This window comes from Thalassophryne amazonica, chromosome 20, assembly GCF_902500255.1.
Source record: "Thalassophryne amazonica chromosome 20, fThaAma1.1, whole genome shotgun sequence".
In the NCBI taxonomy this organism is placed as follows: domain Eukaryota; kingdom Metazoa; phylum Chordata; class Actinopteri; order Batrachoidiformes; family Batrachoididae; genus Thalassophryne; species Thalassophryne amazonica.
Genome location: NC_047122.1, coordinates 47,743,460 through 47,761,784, shown reverse-complemented (window position 1 = coordinate 47,761,784; position 18,325 = coordinate 47,743,460). Strand labels below are relative to the sequence as shown.

The 18,325-nt window shown below is 41.9% G+C and overlaps 2 protein-coding genes across 3 annotated transcripts in view; both read right to left on the bottom strand.

Moving 5' to 3' along the window:
• sdc3 (syndecan 3) overlaps positions 1–2,191 on the bottom strand; it is a 61,034-nt gene extending 58,843 nt beyond the window's left edge. The window contains exon 1 of the mRNA XM_034161247.1: positions 1,811–2,191. Within this exon, the coding sequence (XP_034017138.1) occupies positions 1,811–1,864 (54 nt within the window). The 5' untranslated portion in view covers positions 1,865–2,191. The remainder of the gene's footprint in view (positions 1–1,810) is intronic.
• Positions 2,192–4,121: 1,930 nt separating this feature from the next.
• pum1 (pumilio RNA-binding family member 1) overlaps positions 4,122–18,325 on the bottom strand; it is a 62,637-nt gene continuing 48,433 nt past the window's right edge. For both annotated transcript variants that reach the window (XM_034160550.1, XM_034160549.1), the window contains 8 exons: positions 17,805–18,075; positions 15,425–15,554; positions 15,084–15,218; positions 14,283–14,420; positions 13,392–13,517; positions 13,153–13,274; positions 6,536–6,728; positions 4,122–5,788 (listed from right to left, as the gene is read on the bottom strand). In XM_034160550.1, the coding sequence (XP_034016441.1) occupies positions 5,657–5,788; positions 6,536–6,728; positions 13,153–13,274; positions 13,392–13,517; positions 14,283–14,420; positions 15,084–15,218; positions 15,425–15,554; positions 17,805–18,075 (1,247 nt within the window). In that variant the 3' untranslated portion in view covers positions 4,122–5,656. The remainder of the gene's footprint in view (positions 5,789–6,535; positions 6,729–13,152; positions 13,275–13,391; positions 13,518–14,282; positions 14,421–15,083; positions 15,219–15,424; positions 15,555–17,804; positions 18,076–18,325) is intronic.

Genomic DNA, 18,325 nt, shown 5'->3' with positions numbered 1-18,325 from the left:
TTAAAGAATTATTGGACTCCCTCAGAGCAGACAAAAACTCATGCACCCCCAGCCCCCTCCCCTGTGACATTTGGCGCCCCCCTGAGGTGGTCTCAGACTCCAGGTTGGGAATCAGGGAAAGGATACAAAGTGTGTGGTGCACATTATGCACATGTTGTTGAAACAAAAATCTGTTGTCAGTGTGCTATGGGGAAGTCAAGATCCATATTTTAGTTCTGTTGTGTGGTAGTGAGGTGTGACTATGAGCCATGACCATGAGCAATGACTATGATCCGTCACCATGAGCTGTTTATTCAGTGTTTTTGATCTGTGTGCAAAATTAAATGAACTGTTGGAGCCCCATGCATTTACTGCTGTAGGGTCAGTGCACGAAACGACCAGCCAATCAGAGAGCAGAGCTGAAAACATCAATAATTTGAGAGTAGTAAATTCTCATGCAGGATGCACTGCATCTCACTCCATCAGCAAATACCAACAAAAGAGATCAACAGATGGCTGTGCAAAATGAACAATATTTACCATCACTGGTGCACAAGTTCATAAATGTGCAGCCTCTGCTGGGACGTTAAGAAAGGGAGCCTCCACGTGACGCATTTAAACTGAGTGGTTCTCAAACTGGGGGTCAGGATTCATGCCAATGAAATGTCAGAACAGATAACATGCAACTAAATCAGCAGCTAAACCTCATCAACAAGACTGACTGTCATTTTAAGTAATTTATGATATTTCCTCTAATATATCTAACAGGCAGTAAATATGAAATGGTTTAAAGTGGAATCACAGCCTGGTGCCATAATCACTGCCACCTGAAGTGTGTGTGTGTGTGAGAGAGAGACAACAAGCCACACTCAAAAGTTGACAAATATAGCGTGTAAAAAGCTAAATCAGAGAAACTTGGTTATAAATATAACCAGGCGCACGTGGGGCGCTGCAGGAATACTTGCGTGGGCTTTACGGACAGACAGACGTGTTTTTTTCCTCTCTCGTCAATGCTTGTGCGGGATACGTCCTCCCCTCCTGCTGATGCTTATCGCAGGTTAAATCTGGATTAACGGTAACGGAAGGTGTGGGCGTCACACGGGGGGGGGGAGTAAGAAGGAAGGGTGGGGGGCGCGTAAAATTCACGGCGTGGATCTGTTTCCGGACGGGGCACGTGGGGGGGGCGGAGGCATGCGTTACCTTAATCAAGCTCCCCCACCGCCTCGCGACTCCCGATGACATCATTCCACCGGAGCTTTCGCGCAGCGCATCGCCGTGAATTTACCCCACCCACATTTGCCACAGACATACTCACGGACACACACCTCTGGGATTTAAAGTGCAGGATGACTCTCTTTTTTTTTTTTTTTGCGGGGGTGGAGGAGTAAACTGGCGCGCGCACAAGATTCCACCCCCCCAAGCTCCCCCACGCGTGCACGCGCTCCTTCGTGTCTCCCCGCCAATGAAGTGGTTCGGATCGCAGACTCCTCACACAAAGAGCTGTAATCAAGCACAATTAGAGATAACACGCTAATTACCGGTGCGCGAGCCCCTGAACTCGGGGGGCGGAGGGGAGGGGAGGGGGCGCATTAAATAAAAAATATAAAAAGACACAAAGAGAGTCTGTGCGTGGGGAGGAGGGGGAGCCACGGGAGTCACAGACGGCCGGTGGGGGCTCGTTCGTACGTAGGTCGAGTGCAGGGTTTCCTATCACCGACACGCACGTGCACACGCACTAAACCCCCCTGAGCTCCCGTCTGCGCACGAGCCCCTGCTGGGATTTAATTATTTTATTTTTGAACCAAAAAAATAAAAAATAGGTCCCACTTACCGTGGCGGTGTGCGCGAGCAGCGCCGCGAGCGCCAGCAGCCGAGGCAGCTTCATCGTCAAGGTGCGCGGGCACGGGCTCCCGGTGCCGCCGCTGCCTTCACGGGATTCGGGGAGGGGAGGGGGGCTGTCCGGGGCTCGGTAGTCTGCCCAACTTCAAAGCGCGCCGCCCGTCCGTTTGTTCTTTGTTTGTTTGTTTGATCTTTTTTTTTTCTATTAAATCCAAAACCGTCCCGGTCCAAGACAGGCCTCTTCTGCTCTCCGTCTGTTCCTCTGAGTTTTTGTGCCGGAGAGCTGAAAGATTTACCACCAGTCAGCCAGTCAGTCAGTCAGTCAGTCTCTCTCTCTCTCTCTCTCTCTCTCTCTCCGTTGAGGGCAGGATATTCCGTATGGCGACGTCGCTTTTTTCCTGGGAGTCTGGAAGCAGGAGGGGGAGGAGGAAGTCCAGGAGGAGGGTGAGAAACAATATCTGAATATCTGCGCGTGCGTGCGCGCGCGTGTGAGTGCGTGCGGGCGCGGGGGATCTCCTCGAGCAAAGGAAGGTGAGGATGCCCCCTGCAGCTCGTTTAGGCACCCGCAGCCCACAGGACCCTTACACCCGAACCTAAATAAATAAATAACTTTTTTTTTGTTACCACAAACAACAATCGGGCACAAACTTATCTCGTGCACATTCTACACCCTCGGGGCGCCAAGGTTTGCGCTCCGTTTGGCTACTCACCTCAGCTCCTCAGCTCGGCTCTGATTGGCTGAAACACGATCAGGTCGTTCAACCTGTGCTGACGTAGCAGCTAATGCATATGCATGAGACATCCACATGCACGACCTTCCTCCGTCCAATCAGATTGGACCACTTGCGTTTAGACACGCCTTTTTGAACATTTTCGAAGTGGAAGGGCACTCAGCAGTGCAGTAGAGGACACACCCCCGCCTCCTTATAAATGATCTGCACTAAACCATATTATACAAATCTTAAAAAAAAAATTGTATTCCACATTATCCTTGTTATTCCTTGATAATTTCTTGTTAAGTGTTCACAAATACCCTATTTTTTTATTACATCTTTCTACTTGTTGGTAACTTTTGAATTATCTACATTTTTGTTTATTCTAAATTCTTTTAATATCATTAATATCATCTTGGTAGTTATAGTACTATCAGCTCACAGGAAGGTTTCACATGCACAGAAAACAGTTTGCAATTTGTAAATTAAAATTAAAAATTCACAACCATTTAAAATATTTGTGCATGAATTTATTTTATCCTGTGATGTGTCATTAAACAAGCAGCAGTAGAGTTGGTGGCCACCAGACCTCAGCTTTGGAAAATGAAAACTGAGCTCATTTCAGGGTGTGTATCTTGAAGAGGAGGAAGTGTCTGCCTCGTAAAATCCTTTCATCAGGGTTGTGTAGACATGACCATGGTGAGTTTTAAAATAGGTTTTGATGATTTAGTACACATCTGTGCAGAAATGGGCTCCCTCTGACTATTACACCTGTTTCTAATCTATCATCAAGCTTCTATTTACTATTCATCCAGCAAGTGGCAGACATGTCTATAGGATTTTACACAAACAAAATGTTTTTTAGATTGGTTTGATGGAGCAAACTCACCAGATGTGAAATACTTTGTTCTTGCTCTATGGTCTTTTAATTTTGGTTAACTACAAGATGGTAGCATTAAGTTTTTAAGTTGCCAACAAATGGAAGCACACGGACAAATGCATCTAGTCACACACTGCATTGTGCATACATACTTGGAACATGGATTTCTGCCTCACAGCAAAACTGCAGGTTTTTTTCAAGTTGATTTACAAATTATTTTATTAGCCTTATTACTCGAGAGCATAACTCTGAAGCCCCCCCCGCGCCCAAAAATCACAGTACACCTTAATTTTTCACAATGCATAGAAAAATGAAGGCTGCACAGTTAGTGTTGCATTCCAACACTCGTTACTCATTAAAGGAATGTTTCCATTCATTTCATTCTTTACTCAATTACAAGGCTATTTGAGTTTTGAAATTTCCTGTCATCTGAAGTCACTTTGCTACAGGAAGTTAACCAACGTGGTTTCAATTGGCAGTTTTTGGCACTCCATCAGCGCAATTCCCTATTAGGTTGCCAGATACACATACATATACACACACACACATACATATACACACACACACATACATATACACACACACACATACATATATATATATATATATACACACACACACACACCAAACTGCTAGAGTTCAATAACGTTCGAGTGCCTATATCCTGACTGTATGTCTAAAAATCCAATAAAAACACAAATGAGACTGTGAAATTTTCAAAAAAAATTTGTTTGTTCAGTTTGGTTTCAAAATAAAGATCACACAATTGTTTAGAGACAATCTACAACAGGAGTTACAAAAAATAGTTGCCCAGGCAATAAGCATACACAGGTTCTGTTAACTATACACATATGGTTACAGGTGTGCTCGTAGTAAATATACACAAGGCTGCTCCAAATGTACACCGCATTGTGGCGGGCTGCCTCTCACCCAGAAAGACATGAACAGTATGATACAGCACTTACAGCACTAGAGAAATGCCAAAAAAAAAAAAAAAAAAAAAAAATCTCTGTACAATCTGCTGTTTTACCCCACCCCTGAAAACTGTTATGGGTGGTTGAGGGGTTTGGTGGGGTTAAATAAATTTTTCCCACCCAGCCAGCATACCCATACACAAACACATTTCATGGGGTAAAGCATTCCTATAAAAGATCTTAAAAATAAAAGCCATAAAGAACCTTCCAACACAAACATGAAGACAACACTAATTCTAACAGAATGTGTCCAACCGGGAATCAGTGGGAGATCAACATCTTAAGTTAAGCAGTGTCAAGATAGATAAAACCAAGCGTGGCAAAATTTTGTACAAGTACTACGCTGTATAGAAAGGGCTTTTCAAAACAAAAATTTGATATTACAATTTACAATATACAACAACTTATATGTCACAACCGAGGAGGTGAGAATATAAACTGAAATGCACAGGTTTTTTTTTTCCTCTAAGTTTTTTTTTGTTTTTTTCCCCCCAGAGTGTGTTTTTTCCTTCTCATACCAAAAGGGTGGTAAAGCACTTTTACATTACAAGGGTTTACAAATGTACAATTATACAGTCAGAAGTATGTGGTCACTACTAGGATACATTATAGATACAGATTCAACATCAAAAACCAGAAAAACTACAAAGTTTATATATATATATATTTATATATATGCAAAGGTCTACACCAAGTATACACGTTATATTTATAGAAGCAAGACCAGGAAAACAAATCTCCCATGCTAAATGATCTGTCTGCTGGTTATCTGATGGTGTGTGTGTATTTGTCTATGATTCTGTGATGTCAGGCAAATTAAATACTTAATCCATTTCATAGTGGTGAAGAGTTGAGACGGCAGAAAGGGACATTGGGACTGCGTGCGCAGCAAGAGAAACAAAAAACAAAAAAACAAGGAAATGATTTGAGTTGATGAAGCTACAAAAATGGTAAAAGAAGCAGAGGAGAGAGGAGTATGTTTCACTTTAAATTAGTCTTTGCTCTCGTCCACCAGCATTCCTCTATCTTCACAGATGTGGGTACAGTTGGGGGGAAGAGCAAAGAACTCCAAGCTAAGGCTGCCTGATGCAACAGGCTCCGCCCAAGCGTTACCATGGAAACAGGGATACTCAATGTCCTCAGTGAGCTGGATTTAGGAGAAGTGGAGAGAAGGCCTTCACAAAGATCACATGAGGACAGAAGCTGATCAATATGACTGCTGCGAGAGGCTATGAAGGGTGCCATGATTGGGGAGGTGAAGGGGAGCAGATTCACATGATGCCATTAGGAGGCCCACAGAGAGGCCCCAAGTCAACACCATTCTTCATGTAGTACTTCTCCAGTTTGGCGAGGATATGTTTTCCATACGTGTACTTCCTCAGCGTGGAAATATGGGGCCGAATCTATACAGACAAAAAAGATTTTAGAATGGATTAAAATAATAATCAGAATATATATTTTTCGTCAATCAATGAAGCCATTTACAATTTTCTGATTTTATGGGTTCAAGTGAGGATTTTACTTGCCATTTGACAGCATTATCACCAGTGATGAAGTTTTGTTTTGGCCCAATATATGCAAGTTAGCAGTGGCATTCCAAAACTAAACAGATTTTCATGAAAACATATAACTTTTTTTTCTTTTTTTTTTAACAGATCTGCCATTCTGGCCCATTAATCTACAGTGACATCATCTAAATGCCACCATCTGAGATGATGTCACGACTGTTTCAGTTATGCCGACTGGCTGAAATCTAATTATGTCTACCAATAGAAATGTCCGTCTTATCCAGCACGGGAATGTGTTACATGGGTCCCATGTACTAACTGGTGTAATTGCACCAGGACTCCACTCTCGCACAAACTCATATTCGTGGTTCTGGTGGGCGTTCTCATGCAACACAGTGCATTTGATGATAGGGACTCACCTGATGATTATTATTTTAGCTAATCACTTTTATTGATTCATTGCTGTGCTCTACACCAACATTACAGATGTCCATTTGTATGCCTGACTGTGATATTTTATAAAACAATCACAGGAAACCAATCATGACTTTCTAGTATCACCTTGAGTGACATCAATTAAGGTCAAGACTTTTGCTGTACAGAATTCTGAACAGACACAGAAACCCCCCCACCAGCACGTACCTTGTGCATCACGATCTTGCGCTGGGTGGGTTCTGCAACGTCAATCATCTTCTGCACCACGTAGTTGGCGTACTGGTCCTTCATCATGGTGTATAAGGCACTGTGGGGGCCCTCGGTGAGGCTGCACACCTCGTCAATCAGCACTGCCCGTTCAGCCCGCGATGCATGTGTCACACATTTCTCCACAACATTGCTGGATGAAAGTAGGGGGCAGTGAAGTTTTATTAAAGAGAAAAATTAATCTACACTATGGCTGCCAGTGTAATAAAGCAGATAATAGAATATTTACAGATGATTCTTTCAAATAGTGGGGGAAAAAAAGGCACCAAATTTGGCACAAATACTCCTTCGACATTACTCTTTCATAAAAGCATGTTAGCCACCTAAATCTTCAATAGGCAGCCAGGTAGGGACATTTGAAGAATTACACAGGGGTCAAAATTTTAAAATGCTCCAATCATATTGAAAACTACACCACATTATTTGCCTGATCACAAAGATTCCAAAAAGGTATAGTTTGGACTATCTATGACTGAATGTTATGGAGTAGAGGCTCTTGCTTGCCTCTACTGGTGGTTGGCTCTCACTGCGGTATTGTATCACTTCCTGTTCCGGAGCACAGCGGTGTTTTGCCGTATCTGTTAGCTGTTTAATCTGCACAATTAGATTGATCTAGTTACCTAGATAACGATTTGTTTCACAGTGTAATCTTCACGTGCCTTAACTAAAGCACTCCCTCTGCTGAATCACCTCTAAATTATTTACACATTATTCACTTTGTGTGTCTTTAGGAATCCGCTAGCTTAGCGCAGCTACTAGCTCTTAGCCGGTTTAGCATGGCGGCTTCTCTTGTCTCTCCTGCACTTTTCTGCTCTGGGTGTGAAATGTTTAGTTATTCCTCGGCCTCCTTTAGCAGTAATGGTACTTGTAATAAGTGTAGCTTATTCGTAGCTTTGGAGGCCAGGCTGGGCGAATTGGAGACTCGGCTCCGCACCGTGGAAAATTCTACAGCTAGCCAGGCCCCTGTAGCCGGTGCGGACCAAGGTAGCTTAGCCGCCGTTAGTTTCCCTCTGGCAGATTCCGAGCAGCCGGGAAAGCAGGCCGACTGGGTGACTGTGAGGAGGAAGCGTAGTTCTAAACAGAAGCCCCGTGTACACCGCCAACCCGTTCACATTTCTAACCGTTTTTCCCCACTCAACGACACACCCGCCGAGGATCAAGCTCTGGTTATTGGCGACTCTGTTTTGAGAAATGTGAAGTTAGTGACACCAGCAACCATAGTCAATTGTCTTCCGGGGGCCAGAGCAGGTGACATTGAAGGAAATTTTAAACTGCTGGCTAAGGCTAAGCGTAAATTTGGTAAGATTGTAATTCACGTCAGCAGTAATGACACCCGGTTACGCCAATCAGAGGTCACTAAAATTAACATCGAATCGGTGTGTAACTTTGCAAAAACAATGTCGGACTCTGTAGTTTTCTCTGGGCCCCTCCCCAATCGGACCGGGAGTGACATGTTTAGCCGCATGTTCTCCCTGAATTGCTGGCTGTCTGAGTGGTGTCCAAAAAATGAGGTGGGTTTCATAGATAATTGGCAAAGCTTCTGGGGAAAACCTGGTCTTGTTAGGAGAGACGGCATCCATCCCACTTTGGATGGAGCAGCTCTCATTTCTAGAAATCTGGCCAATTTTCTTAAATCCTCCAAACCGTGACTATCCAGGGTTGGGACCAGGAAGCAGAGTTGTAGTCTTACACACCTCTCTGCAGCTTCTCTCCCCCTGCCATCCCCTCATTACCCCATCCCTGTAGAGACGGTGTCTGCTCCCAGACCACCAATAACCAGCAAAATCTATTAAAGCATAAAAATTCAAAAAGAAAACATAATATAGCACCTTCAACTGCACCACAGACTAAAACAGTTAAATGTGGTCTATTAAACATTACGTCTCTCTCTTCTAAGTCCCTGTTAGTAAATGATATAATAATTGATCAACATATTGATTTATTCTGCCTTACAGAAACCTGGTTACAGCAGGATGAATATGTTAGTTTAAATGAGTCAACACCCCCGAGTCACACTAACTGCCAGAATGCTCGTAGCACGGGCCGAGGCGGAGGATTAGCAGCAATCTTCCATTCCAGCTTATTAATTAATCAAAAACCCAGACAGAGCTTTAATTCATTTGAAAGCTTGGCTCTTAGTCTTGTCCATCCAAATTGGAAGTCCCAAAAACCAGTTTTATTTGTTATTATCTATCGTCCACCTGGTCGTTACTGTGAGTTTCTCTGTGAATTTTCAGACCTTTTGTCTGACTTAGTGCTTAGCTCAGATAAGATAATTATAGTGGGCGATTTTAACATCCACACAGATGCTGAGAATGACAGCCTCAACACTGCATTTAATCTATTATTAGACTCAATTGGCTTTGCTCAAAATATAAATGAGTCCACCCACCACTTTAATCATATCTTAGATCTTGTTCTGACTTATGGTATGGAAATTGAAGATTTAACAGTATTCCCTGAAAACTCCCTTCTGTCTGATCATTTCTTAATAACGTTTACATTTACTCTGATGGACTACCCAGCAGTGGGGAATAAGTTTCATTACACTAGAAGTCTTTCAGAAAGCGCTGTAACTAGGTTTAAGGATATGATTCCTTCTTTATGTTCTCTAATGCCATATACCAACACAGTGCAGAGTAGCTACCTAAACTCTGTAAGTGAGATAGAGTATCTCGTCAATAGTTTTACATCCTCATTGAAGACAACTTTGGATGCTGTAGCTCCTCTGAAAAAGAGAGCTTTAAATCAGAAGTGCCTGACTCCGTGGTATAACTCACAAACTCGCAGCTTAAAGCAGATAACCCGTAAGTTGGAGAGGAAATGGCGACTCACTAATTTAGAAGATCTTCACTTAGCCTGGAAAAAGAGTCTGTTGCTCTATAAAAAAGCCCTCTGTAAAGCGAGGACATCTTACGACTCATCACTAATTGAAGAAAATAAGAACAACCCCAGGTTTCTTTTCAGCACTGTAGCCAGGCTGACAAAGAGTCAGAGCTCTATTGAGCCGAGTATTCCTTTAACTTTAACTAGTAATGACTTCATGACTTTCTTTGCTAATAAAATTTTAACTATTAGAGAAAAAATTACTCATAACCATCCCAAAGACGTATCGTTATCTTTGGCTGCTTTCAGTGATGCCGGTATTTGGTTAGACTCTTTCTCTCAGATTGTTCTGTCTGAGTTATTTTCATTAGTTACTTCATCCAAACCATCAACATGTCTATTAGACCCCATTCCTACCAGGCTGCTCAAGGAAGCCCTACCATTATTTAATGCTTCGATCTTAAATATGATCAATCTATCTTTATTAGTTGGCTATGTACCACAGGCTTTTAAGGTGGCAGTAATTAAAAAGCCATCACTTGACCCAGCTATCTTAGCTAATTATAGGCCAATCTCCAACCTTCCTTTTCTCTCAAAAATTCTTGAAAGGGTAGTTGTAAAACAGCTAACTGATCATCTGCAGAGGAATGGTCTATTTGAAGAGTTTCAGTCAGGTTTTAGAATTCATCATAGTACAGAAACAGCATTAGTGAAGGTTACAAATGATCTTCTTATGGCCTCAGACAGTGGACTCATCTCTGTGCTTGTTCTGTTAGACCTCAGTGCTGCTTTTGATACTGTTGACCATAAAATTTTATTACAGAGATTAGAGCATGCCATAGGTATTAAAGGCACTGCGCTGCGGTGGTTTGAATCATATTTATCTAATAGAATACAATTTGTTCATGTAAATGGGGAATCTTCTTCACAGTCTAAGGTTAATTATGGAGTTCCACAAGGTTCTGTGCTAGGACCAATTTTATTCACTTTATACATGCTTCCCTTAGGCAGTATTATTAGACGGCATTGCTTAAATTTTCATTGTTACGCAGATGATACCCAGCTTTATCTATCCATGAAGCCAGAGGACACACACCAATTAGCTAAACTTCAGGATTGTCTTACAGACATAAAGACATGGATGACCTCTAATTTCCTGCTTTTAAACTCAGATAAAACTGAAGTTATTGTACTTGGCCCCACAAATCTTAGAAACATGGTGTCTAACCAGATCCTTACTCTGGATGGCATTACCCTGACCTCTAGTAATACTGTGAGAAATCTTGGAGTCATTTTTGATCAGGATATGTCATTCAATGCGCATATTAAACAAATATGTAGGACTGCTTTTTTGCATTTACGCAATATCTCTAAAATTAGAAAGGTCTTGTCTCAGAGTGATGCTGAAAAACTAATTCATGCATTTATTTCCTCTAGGCTGGACTATTGTAATTCATTATTATCAGGTTGTCCTAAAAGTTCCCTGAAAAGCCTTCAGTTAATTCAAAATGCTGCAGCTAGAGTACTAACGGGGACTAGAAGGAGAGAGCATATCTCACCCATATTGGCCTCTCTTCATTGGCTTCCTGTTAATTCTAGAATAGAATTTAAAATTCTTATTCTTACTTATAAGGTTTTGAATAATCAGGTCCCATCTTATCTTAGGGACCTCATAGTACCATATCACCCCAATAGAGCGCTTCGCTCTCAGACTGCAGGCTTACTTGTAGTTCCTAGGGTTTGTAAGAGTAGAATGGGAGGCAGAGCCTTCAGCTTTCAGGCTCCTCTCCTGTGGAACCAGCTCTCAATTCAGATCAGGGAGACAGACACTCTCTCTACTTTTAAGATTAGGCTTAAAACTTTCCTTTTGCTAAAGCTTATAGTTAGGGCTGGATCAGGTGACCTGAACCATCCCTTAGTTATGCTGCTATAGACTTAGACTGCTGGGGGATTCCCATGATGCACTGAGTGTTTCTTTCTCTTTCTCTTTAAATCGCACACTGAATAATTATAAAATATTTGTCAGCTATGCTTCTCATGCTGGATGAATCAATAAACCTTGTTTCACCTGTATGCTATGAAATGATATTTCTCCTTCACTACACCATTATCAGTCCAATGCTAAATGGGAAAATCCATTTGGAGTGAAATCAAACGCAAAAAACTTTCCCAACTAAGAAGAAACGTCTTTCAGGCTGATACGGCACATCTGCCAGGCACATCCTCCCCATGTGATAAGAAACTGCTTTCAGATACGGCTTCATCACATAAACGGCCAAAAGGAGTAGAAGGAGCAAGGAAGATGGCGACTGGATGTTCTTATTCACTGAAGGTTTTTGTTATTCTCTCTCCAAGCTTGACACAAACATCGGATATGAACCATAATCTTTTTCATTTCTGTTGTCCACATCGACAAGACTGCTTCAAAATTAAATAGATGTGTATCAGATACTGGTGAAGAGCATGACTTTGATGGGAAAAAAGCGCACAGATGAGTACAATTCCGATTCACTGGTACTCAAAAATGAAACATTTGATTTCCAGGTGGCTGACGCAGATCATTTTGATGAATGTGACTTCATCCGTGACTTTTATCCACGAAAATGAAAATCCCCTTAATAACATTCATGTCGGCACAGTCTGATTTGAACTGTAATACTATATTGTGAACCCAAGTCCCCAAGTTTGAAAAATTGCATAGAACTCCTATCCTTTTTGCTCTGTATGCACCACTCTGCATTTAATCATTAGTGATTGATCTCTGCTCCCCTCCACAGCATGTCTTTTTCCTGGTTCTCTCCCTCAGCCCCAACCAGTCCCAGCAGAAGACTGCCCCTCCCTGAGCCTGGTTCTGCTGGAGGTTTCTTCCTGTTAAAAGGGAGTTTTTCCTTACCACTGTCGCCAAGTGCTTGCTCACAGGGGGTCGTTTTGACCGTTGGGGTTTTTACGTAATTATTGTATGGTCTTGCCTTACAATATAAAGCACCTTGGGGCAACTGTTTGTTGTGATTTGGCGCTATATAAATAAAATTGATTGATTGATTGAGTTATGGGGTAAAAACAGCAAGAATGGTGACAAAGGTCAATTTCAGGTTGTACAGGGGTCAAAACTTAAAGTTGCTCCAATTTTGGTAAATAAGTGGTGAAAATTATTGGTTGTGCTAACAGGATTAATAAATCGAATTGTTTTGACAGTGCTGAATGCTTGGTCTCCAAAGTAAGGTCAAACAAGATCAATGTCCATTGGATTCTATGACATGGGAAATATGTTACCCTGTAACATGATAATTAAGCATGACACATGGTGCAAACTAGTCCTTTTTAAAACCCTATTAACTCAACCAATAATTTGCATCACTTTTTTTTTTTTAACAAATTACTTTAACTTTTGACCCCTTGTACAAACTTTGCCACCATTCTTGCTGTTTTTAACCCCATAACATTCAGTCATAGATTGTCCAAACTATACATTTTTGGAATCTTTGTGATCAGACAAACAATATGGTATAGATTTCAATATGACTGGAACATTTTTAAATTTTGACTCCTGTGTAATTCTTCAATTGAAAGTGTAGTTGGCTAATGTGCTTTTACAAAAGAGTAACGTCTTAAGGAGTATGTGTGCCAATTTCGGTGCTTGTTTCCATAAACGATCAATTGTTACAGTTATCTGCTCCACTAGTGTAGGATTCTCTAATTAATACCAGGAATAATTTGCTGTTTGTGTGCACCTGGCAAACTTGTGCTGGCTGAGTCCGAGCACATTGCCTCTGATTTCAGCCACGATCTTACTCTTATCCTCAGCTCGACCATGCTCCAAAACGTGCTGGATCACATAGTTGCCATACTGGTCCTGCAGCACAAAAAACAAACAAACAGTCACATTACACAATACCTGTAGACACCTGCAAACTCAGTCACAATAACAAATAAATAGGCAGACATGTGCAGCAGTATGTGCATGCATTACCTGCACTAGCTGCTCTGTGTGCTGATGTAACTCCTCCAGTATAGGCAGCGTTTGTTCTGGAAGGCAGTGTTCAAGAATGCGCTGAATGACTCTGCAGCCATACGGATGAGTGGAGAGGGCGAAGACCTGCGAGACGCAGACTCCAGTCAGATATACAGACCAAGTGGTTCTGGAGCTCAGCGCGCTGAACATTACACAACTGTATGTTTGCCTGTTGTGTTCTTATTCACAGTGCAGCAAGTCTATTGGATCACAGCCATACACCAAATGTTAAAATTTAATGGGGGACAAAACAAACAAACAAACAAACAACAGCTCCACATTGTGTAACAGAATTTTATTTATTTGTTTATTTTTTTTAAACAAATAGTGTGCAAAGCATGCTCATTCAGCAGCTAAGTTGCACTTAAACACACCTATCCAACCTCTGTGGGGAAACGAAAGCAGATTCCTGATGTGCTTTTTGCTACACAAACAAATCACAGCTCCCGAGCGAAAACAAGTAGGTGCAAGTGTGTCAAAAGCAAAACATTCACACCTTCAGTGAATTTTAAGACTGAAACCATTCATTTGTATGCCCCAGAGAGCATGTGTGCATGAACATGCAAAATTTATTTTAACACTTAATGTAACATGTAACTTGTGAATAAAAGATGGATGTTGGCACTAGGCTGAGGTTTCTGTTGCCATGACAATGTAGTCTGTCCCCTGAAAGGCTCAAGTACATTTTTAGTTTTTTTTCTCGCTCTGTGCTTTGACAGTGACAATATGTTTACTGCCTAAAGGCAGCGCTGGTGCACACCAGAACATGTTTGTGGATGTCAGCCAAGCCCTGCCAGGTTTCAGTAACTGAATGTGGAGACATTATGTGTGTGCACAGAGGGGACCCACCTGTCCCTTAAAGGCATCTATGATGAAGTGCAGCGCATGAGGCTGGACACACTCGATACACTTCTGTACCACGTGGTTACCATTCTGGTCCTTCACACACTTCAGTACATGGCCGTCCAGCTCTCGTACCATCTCACTCTGCGTTAGAGGAGGAGATCAGAGGAGGAAAGGGGGGAGAGAAAGAAGGAACAGGTAATTGTGAGAGATCACATAATGCCTGAAAGCATTTGCACAACTTCTCCATTCCTCATAGTGGCTCAAAACACAACAAATAACACTGGCTTCATACAGTTGCCCTGGAGAAATTTACACAGGTCCATTAAGAAGCGATGGATCTCTCTCTCACACACACACACACCCTTTTGTAAAACCAATGAATCTGATTAAACCTACTTCCTCATGTTATTCAGCCAGCTCTGGCGTCATACTTGCAGTTCAAAATTTGCATATCAACTGTTGCATCATTAGCCTCATTCACAATAGATGACAGACTGCCTGCATCGATCCCATTGAAACAAGAGGCACTCTTCATATTCTCCCATAATGCAGAACACGAAGAGTGCAGTGCTTTACTGATGCCACATTCTTGTTTGTACACAGATATAAAAGCTCCATAACCACACGCACACAAAATGACCACATAGATAGTAAATATGCCTCAGATTTGACACTGAAAAATTTCAGTGTGTTCACCTACAGAAACAAATCGGATCACAGCTGGATTATGACAGCATAAGGTTATGGTCACTTTAAATGTGATGGGAAAATAATTAATAATACTATGATCTTCTCTATACTTACAATGACCTGCTGGTCGGAGGGAATGAACTCTAGTGCTTTCTGAATGACTCTGCAGCCATACATCTGCAGGGCCAGAGACAGCACATGACCTCGGATTCTCTCTGCCAGAGCCAGCTTCTGGTCCAGGCTGCCAAACTAAATGTACACACACACAACACAAACATGTAAATCCTCTCATCCATTTAATACCATAAGACGACATTATGTTCTTCGCATAACACAAGCTACTTGCTTTAATCTAGACAATCATTTTTGCTCTTAATTCTTATGTGAATTCATTTTTGGTGCCTCAAATTACACGTAGTACACTAATAATTTCATGTGCAGTTTTTTATACACACCTCAAAGAACTTCTGGATGACATAATTGCCAAAGACATCAACCATCAGCTGATAGGCTGCTTGGAGAATCTCACTGAAGACGAGCTGTCGCTCTGCTGAACTGGCTCGCTCCAACTTTAACTGAATAAATCTTTAAAGGACAGAAAGGATAAATACTGTTATATTACTGCATAAGTGTGGGCTTCATTACATTTTGCAGCCAACAAATAAACTGTTTTGTCATAGTACCATTAGCACTTAATGAAAAAGTCACAGTAGCTGTGTACAGAAGGGCTCCCAATTACAAGGGAATAATTCTGATCAGTGAATTCATGTGTGCTCAAAGCAATTGGATTGGCCACTTTGACATGTGCAGAAAGGAAGCAGCTCCTGCAATTTTCCATTTTTAGAAGGAGGACCTTTATTGGCACTGCAGCAAAATTTGTCCTCTGCATTTAGCAGACCCTAATGTGCATGTTTTGAAGATGTGAGGAAACTGGAGAGCCTGGAGGAAACCCACTTAGAAACATGGACAACATGCAAACTCCACATAGAAAGGAACTGGGCATCGGTGAAATCAAACCCCAAACCTACAAGTGAGGCAAGAGTGGTAAAAACTGAGCCGCAATGCTGCCCAAATGCACTAGGGGAGATTTTATCTTAAAAGCCAGCAGATGAGTCGGACCATGCAGATGTGGTTGTTTTATTTCCTCTTCTTCCTCTAATTTGGGTCAGACTCCACAATGTACACAATAAGGCCGGGCCATTAAATGATCTGGAACCTGGATTGTGATTAAATTGAATTCAATTTCAGCGATAAGCCTCATACAATTTTTCACAATCTACAGCCTATTAGCCCCATGTCCACACAGATTTTCTTCTTTTCTGTCCCCCTGATCTGAGCCCATTGGTGTTTTTCCAATTGCTGTATATGACGACAGAGCATTTGCAGTTGCAGATGATTACATGTGCTCTGTCTGCACTCAGCTAATTTAGCCTGTACACACATGTGCCTGCATTTGGGACAAATGTGCCCAAATAACATAGATCATCATCAATGGTTTAAGCCACCCCATAAAATCATCCTTGAAATTTACATTCTCCAATGTCATCATGTAAGTTACATCTAACTAGTTGAAAGTGTACCTGCTCCGAGCGTTCCAGGAACAAACAAACGAGATTTGTTAGTTCCTCTATCTCGCTTTGCATAGCATTACGAGAGGCTTTCACTTAATTATTCACAAAGATATTGCTATTATTTTCATGTTTTTTAATTGCAATGTCAGATGTAAAAGTACATCCCTATCATCCCAGAGGCCCCTCCAGCAGTTTCCATGGAGTAAGGCGGATGAAAGCCCACCCACAATGCCCCTGGGCAGGATGCCAGAACATCACAATTATGTCGGGGGAGAAAAGAAAAAAAACAAAAAACAAAATCCTACTTCTGGTGTTTTGACATTTTTAAGACTATTGAAAGACTGATATGACATTTTAATACCAATTAAAGCCTAATTTTTAGATTAAAAATTCAATGCCTTTTAAGACCTTTTAAGGATCCCCAGGAACCCTGTTTATAAGAAGATACTAAAGGTGCTGACAACTAAAAAGAAAGCTGAAACAACCAAGAGGCAAAGTGATTGAAACCAGACAAAGAAGAAAGTATCTGTTATGTGCAGACTGGACAACATGATGTATTAGCACATGATTTTATTGGACAACTCGGTATGCAAGGCAGCACTGTTTTATCCCAGACAGAGCCACAAACCAGGACCCGAATGGCCTCTATGGTTCCCACCTCCAAATGAGCAAGTCTCTGGTCTGTATCACAGGTTCTGGCACGGATGGTAATATATCAATGACATGTTCCGTTATCTGAATCACACATACACACACAGTAAAGGCTGCACAGCCTGAACAAGCACAGACTCAATGTGCTTGTGAAATAACGCTGTGTTTAAAGAACAATAAAGGTGCAATTTTACTGTCAGAGCTGCATTTCTTCCACAAAGCCAATCACAGCATGCATGAAGCAGGAACAGCGAAGTGACAGAACAAGCATTTAGGCAGACACATGCAAGAATGCCCCAAAGGCTTTCCACTTAAATCATTAGCAAATCCAAGCTGCTCATTTTCGTTGAACACAAAATAGTGTTCATGACAGAAACACTTAAATCTAACATGTCATCTCCTCTCTGTTTGTTGTTCCAGTGCTGCAGTGGTCAACCTATGCACAGGTTCAATCAACAGTTCCCACATAGCGTGACCCATAAAGACCCTGCAAAGGTTATTTGTGATTTAGGGCTGTACAAATAAAATAGAGGGCACTATTTTTGTTGGCATTTCACATTTAGCCTGGGGTATTTTAAAAGGCTGAGTGGCATCTGCATCTGTGGGTAAGTACCTGCTGCCATGCTGATCCTGACTGAACTCCATGATGTGGCCAGCAATGTCTCGGAGCTGCAGGTTGGGATAGCGGTTGTTCCTGAAGTCCTCCAGCAGGCGGCTTCGGCCTGATGGCATCACATCTGACATTCCGTAACGTAGCCGTGATGATGGGAACAGCTGGCTGCTTGGTGAAAACAGAGAGGAGCCTGAGCTGGCAGCACTGCGGTACTTCGCCTCTGCTCCCGGGGCTGCAGAGATGAAACGCCCACTGCCATTGGTCAGGCCTCCTGTGGAGTCAAAATCAGGAGTGAAATGCAATGTGAAATGCCTAATAGCGTCAACCTACAAAGACTTGAAAGTCGATGCATGATTAGGCATCTCAATATAAATACAAGGCATAAAACACAAGATACTTTTTCATTGCATGTCCAGAGAAATCCGTGTATGTACACGCTATAGAGAAACAGTATTTCTGCAGAGAGGTGCTCAAATGATAATGTGCTTTGATGGGTTGGGCTGTATGGGTCAATGTGGACT